At 35.6% G+C, this 3914-nt stretch overlaps 1 protein-coding gene and 1 long non-coding RNA gene across 5 annotated transcripts; one reads left to right on the top strand and one right to left on the bottom strand.

Moving 5' to 3' along the window:
- The first annotated feature begins 566 nt into the window (after positions 1-566).
- Positions 567-3358, top strand: LOC107624720. Of its 4 annotated transcripts, XR_002356858.1 has the most exons (5): positions 567-730; positions 882-1063; positions 1134-1273; positions 2282-2989; positions 3092-3358. It is a non-coding gene; the product is annotated as an uncharacterized LOC107624720 (long non-coding RNA). The 4 variants fall into 4 exon arrangements; XR_002356857.1 differs by having other exon boundaries at positions 2282-3358; XR_002356859.1 differs by lacking the exons at positions 2282-2989; positions 3092-3358 and adding an exon at positions 1598-1716.
- LOC107624719 (protein RADIALIS-like 3) lies at positions 1567-2807 on the bottom strand. Its single transcript, XM_016327157.2, has 2 exons — positions 2494-2807; positions 1567-1801 (listed from the first exon to the last, which is right to left on the bottom strand). Exons 1-2 carry the CDS (start codon positions 2766-2768, stop codon positions 1777-1779), a joined length of 300 nt encoding a protein of 99 aa, XP_016182643.1. The 5' UTR covers positions 2769-2807; the 3' UTR covers positions 1567-1776.
- Positions 3359-3914: the final 556 nt, after the last annotated feature.

Below are 3914 nucleotides of genomic sequence, written 5' to 3'. Positions count from 1 at the left end.
AACATATATGATAATTATTAGTTGAAATAAAACATAAAAAGAATATTTACTTATTTATTTCTTTATTTTTGCGGATACGCGAAATGCGGATACCAACACAAAATCCGCAATCCGATCGGATTAATGTGCGGATCCGATCCGAAAGTCTTGCGAATCGGATCCATATCCAAAATTTTCGGATCAGATTCGGATAAACACCGCACATCGAAACCGATTCATGAACACCCTAACTTTATCTTTCTAATTAAGGTGAAAGTTTTTTTGAAAGTAGCCATTGCAACAATAGCTCGAGTTACTTCTTTGTATCTGGGCAAGATCTGTTTCCTTTTTTGTTTTGTTTTATTTTTTTTGGGAAGGGTGGGGTCCTGGAGCTGGGTGGAAGCTAAGTTTTCCTTTCGAAGCTAATCAACATTACTTTCTCTTTTTCTGTCTTAATTAAGATTGGATAATGAAATAAGTCAAAGTCAAATAGCTAAAACATTGTACAACTGGTGGACCAGATTGAGTAGTGTTGGCCCAAATTTGAATATGCCCAAATTTAAAGTAATATTGTTATATGGAGACGTGCTAACTAACAGGCTTTGGTAAGGGACAATTGTAATGGGCATGGGCCGTAAGCAACAGACACTTGGCCCAAAAAGAGTCGTAAAACGAATACGACGCCGTAGGAGAGAAAATCGCCGGCCTTAGTGCAGTGCGGTGGTAGAAAACCGAAATAACCAATTTCAGAGTAAGTTCCGATTGGTCCTCTCCAATATCCAGTCCCTGATGTGTTTCTGTTTTAACCGAATTTATTAGAAAGAGAAGAAAATTTCATTGTTATGTTGGTGTCCTCTCTCTTGTGCGGTTAACGGTAGCTGTATTAACTTTGTGCATGCCAGGTGTTTGTGCAATGGCTTCTAACAGTGATGACAAGGAAGCAGCACCAAAGAAGACCTCATTCTGCCAGAGGAACAAGTCTCGGAATGGAAGCTTCGTCTCTACTCTTCGAAATCACTTCCATGAATTTATCCATGCTCCCATGGATCAAAACAAGACATGCTTGGCAGACACTTTTCAAAAGGTAAACATTTTCAGATAAGAATCATTTCTGCAAAATTTTGCTGTTTCAACTTGTATCTTATGTGAAACAGATGATGAATGCATCAAAGAATTTCAGAAAGGAGGGTGACAGCCAAAAATGAACCCTTCCATCATCTAACAGGAGTTAGATGACTTTCTACTTTCTTCAATCATCACCAGATCCATTCTCTACTAAAAACGTTTCTGTTCTGTGAGTAATTGCTGCCTTAGAACGCTTGAATTTTATTGGACTGTTGTAAATTTGTAATATAGTTGCTTCTTGTTGCTTTTACGTGTTGAGTAATTAGTACCACTTTTGTTGTTTATTTCATGGACTTCCCCAGTCTCTTCAAGATTGTCATTAATGTTACTCTTTGAATGCTTAATACTGTAGTCCCTAGTCAAATTAAGCATGGACCTTGTGGAATTTCAGCCTTTTATGTATAATTAGCCTGACATTAGATTCTAGTAATTCATCAAAATACGAATGAAGTTACTTATGTGAAATTCATTTTGATCACTCATTCCTTCAAAGATAGAGATGCCATCATGAAGTTTAAGCATGGAATAAAGTTATTACATACACCGGATAGCGAGGAAAAACAAAAAAGAGGATTGAGGAAGAAAAATACAAAGTTACTTATGGCCAAAGCTCATAATTTTAGGACCGACTTCTTGAGACATTGTGCAACTCTTCACTTATAAGGCCATTCTTCAATTCAGTTTCAAATTCCTCAGCCTGCAGATAATTTTTACCCCAAAAGAAAGAAAACGTTAGCAAACAAGTAGGATGTATCTAGTAATATTGTTTATACTTTTGTTGAAGTAACTTGGTCTCTAATACTGCCTAAAAAATGCAGGTCCCTCAGTCTTTATGTATTTTCCTCTATGTAGGCATAAATTTAAGACGAATAGCATTCTTGGGCTGTAAAGATTCCAACAAGAACTAGCGGATTCCTTAATAAAAAAAATATTTTAAAATTAGACATCCATTCAAATTAAAATTGCATGTTTGAAGTATGCAGTACATATATACATATAATATAATATTAATGTTTGGGATTGTGGTCCATAGTCCATACACAAAGTTTTGCGGCTCTCCTATTGTCATTCGTTTTTTTAACATGGATTTTACCCCAAAAAGAGTGTTTTGCCATAAACAGAAAAATGTGTGGGAATCAACTTTTACTGATTGTCCTAGACTGATGGTTATAAACAGGGTTTTACTCATGTGAGGTGGGGATTTATATTTTATAGCGGGTCCAACTAGAGACAAGTGGGTGACCAAATGATCAATAATCAGTTCTCGGGAGTAGTTTCAAAACTTGTAACAGTAATTAGTGCAGTCATACTTCTAGGAAAGTTGAAGTTTTCAGCAAGATAGGAACAAATGAAGAATCACTTGAAGAATCTACTTATGGACTCAGTTACCTCTGCTCTGCATTGCTGATGTTTACTCTGCTACATCCAGCATTCCTCTTGTAAGCAGGGAGTGGAACCTTGCCTGACTCAATGTCTTTGATGTCCTCTAGTAGCATCTCATATCGTCTCTTGACTTCCACTTCATTTGTTCCTCCAACAAACATGGCTATCTTGTACCAACGATCTGTGGTTTCTTCATCGTATATCGCCAAGGCATTTTCAAACAGTTTGTTCTGCTTGGTTGTCCACCTTGAGTTGGGAGAGGAGAGTGTGTTTGATGCCATTGCAACAAAAGCCAGAAGAGAATATGAGATGGGAAAAGATGAAGTAATCCTTCACCTTAAGGCAAGTAGCTACTAAAATATAAGAATCTTTGACTGCTAAAAATGGGTGTGAGAGAGAGAGAGCAATAGGTAGAAAGACAAGTGGGGAACCCAATGGAGTAGGAAGCTGTTGATGTGAATATTATAGGACACTGGATTCGAAGCTGGACACGGCAAAACAAGTAATTGGTGCATCATTTGAACTGTTTATGGAAAGTTTACAACTAGTCAAACACAGTACATGTTATAAATGCTATGCTTATATAATATGATGCTACATGCAGATGGTTGATAAATGAGAAGAGGTTATTTCTGAAGATTAGTAAGTTGCTTCCTTTTCAAGTCTTCTCATGTTCCTAAGAAAGCAGCAAGAAGGGTTTTAGTCCCAATATCCCAGATTTGTTATTGTTGTTTAATGTCATGTGATCTCTGAAGCACAAACTATCATAAAAATGATGGAGACAATGAACTGATAGTGGCGTTTAAAGTATTGGAGTTGTTAAGGTGACTTTATTTTCCTTGATAATTTATAATGTGATAATTACTCCTTATGTTTCCATAGGGATCAGTTTGGTAGGTAAAGATGGGGATTTTATTTTATTTTTATTCATGAATTAGATAATACCTAAAATTTAATCACATTTTTAGTCGTATTTGTTTAGTTTTGGAAGGACATTCAAGTTTGTAATATCGAAATAGGGCCTTGATGGATTTTAGTAAGTTTTGAACTAATAAAGCTAATTCCTTCTTGATTGAAGAGAAACGTAGGACAAAGAAGCCATAACACGTGGATTGGAATATTTAAGAACTAAAGCAACGTGTATGTACTAAAATCCTTAATAAATCCTCCAACAAAATTTTAATTCAAAGATCTCGAATCTCACTATTTGAGCACTATTCCGCAATTTTCTTCGGATGTAAAGACATGAAACCGGGTGCTTTTTGTGGGTGTTGCCGTGTTGGGGAATGCGTGCTTTTTAAGAATGTAGTATCGTATTTGCTTCACTATTATTCGCTGGCCAATTTATAGCATTTTTTATTTAGTGTCTAATTTTTATTTAATTTATTTTTATAGTAACTTTTAAATATTTAAATTTTTTTATATTT

The sequence above is a fragment of the Arachis ipaensis genome, unplaced genomic scaffold, assembly GCF_000816755.2.
Source record: "Arachis ipaensis cultivar K30076 unplaced genomic scaffold, Araip1.1 Aipa1185, whole genome shotgun sequence".
In the NCBI taxonomy this organism is placed as follows: Eukaryota; Viridiplantae; Streptophyta; class Magnoliopsida; order Fabales; family Fabaceae; genus Arachis; species Arachis ipaensis.
This window is presented reverse-complemented; position numbering and strand designations above follow the sequence as displayed.

Coding starts and splice junctions, on each gene's coding strand:
- LOC107624719 (XM_016327157.2), bottom strand. CDS start 2,768: ATGGCATCAAACACACTCTCCTCTCCCAACTCAAGGTGGACAACCAAG. Junction 1,802..2,493: donor ATCAGCAATGCAGAGCAGAG/GTAACTGAGTCC, acceptor AATTATCTGCAG/GCTGAGGAATTTGAAACTGA.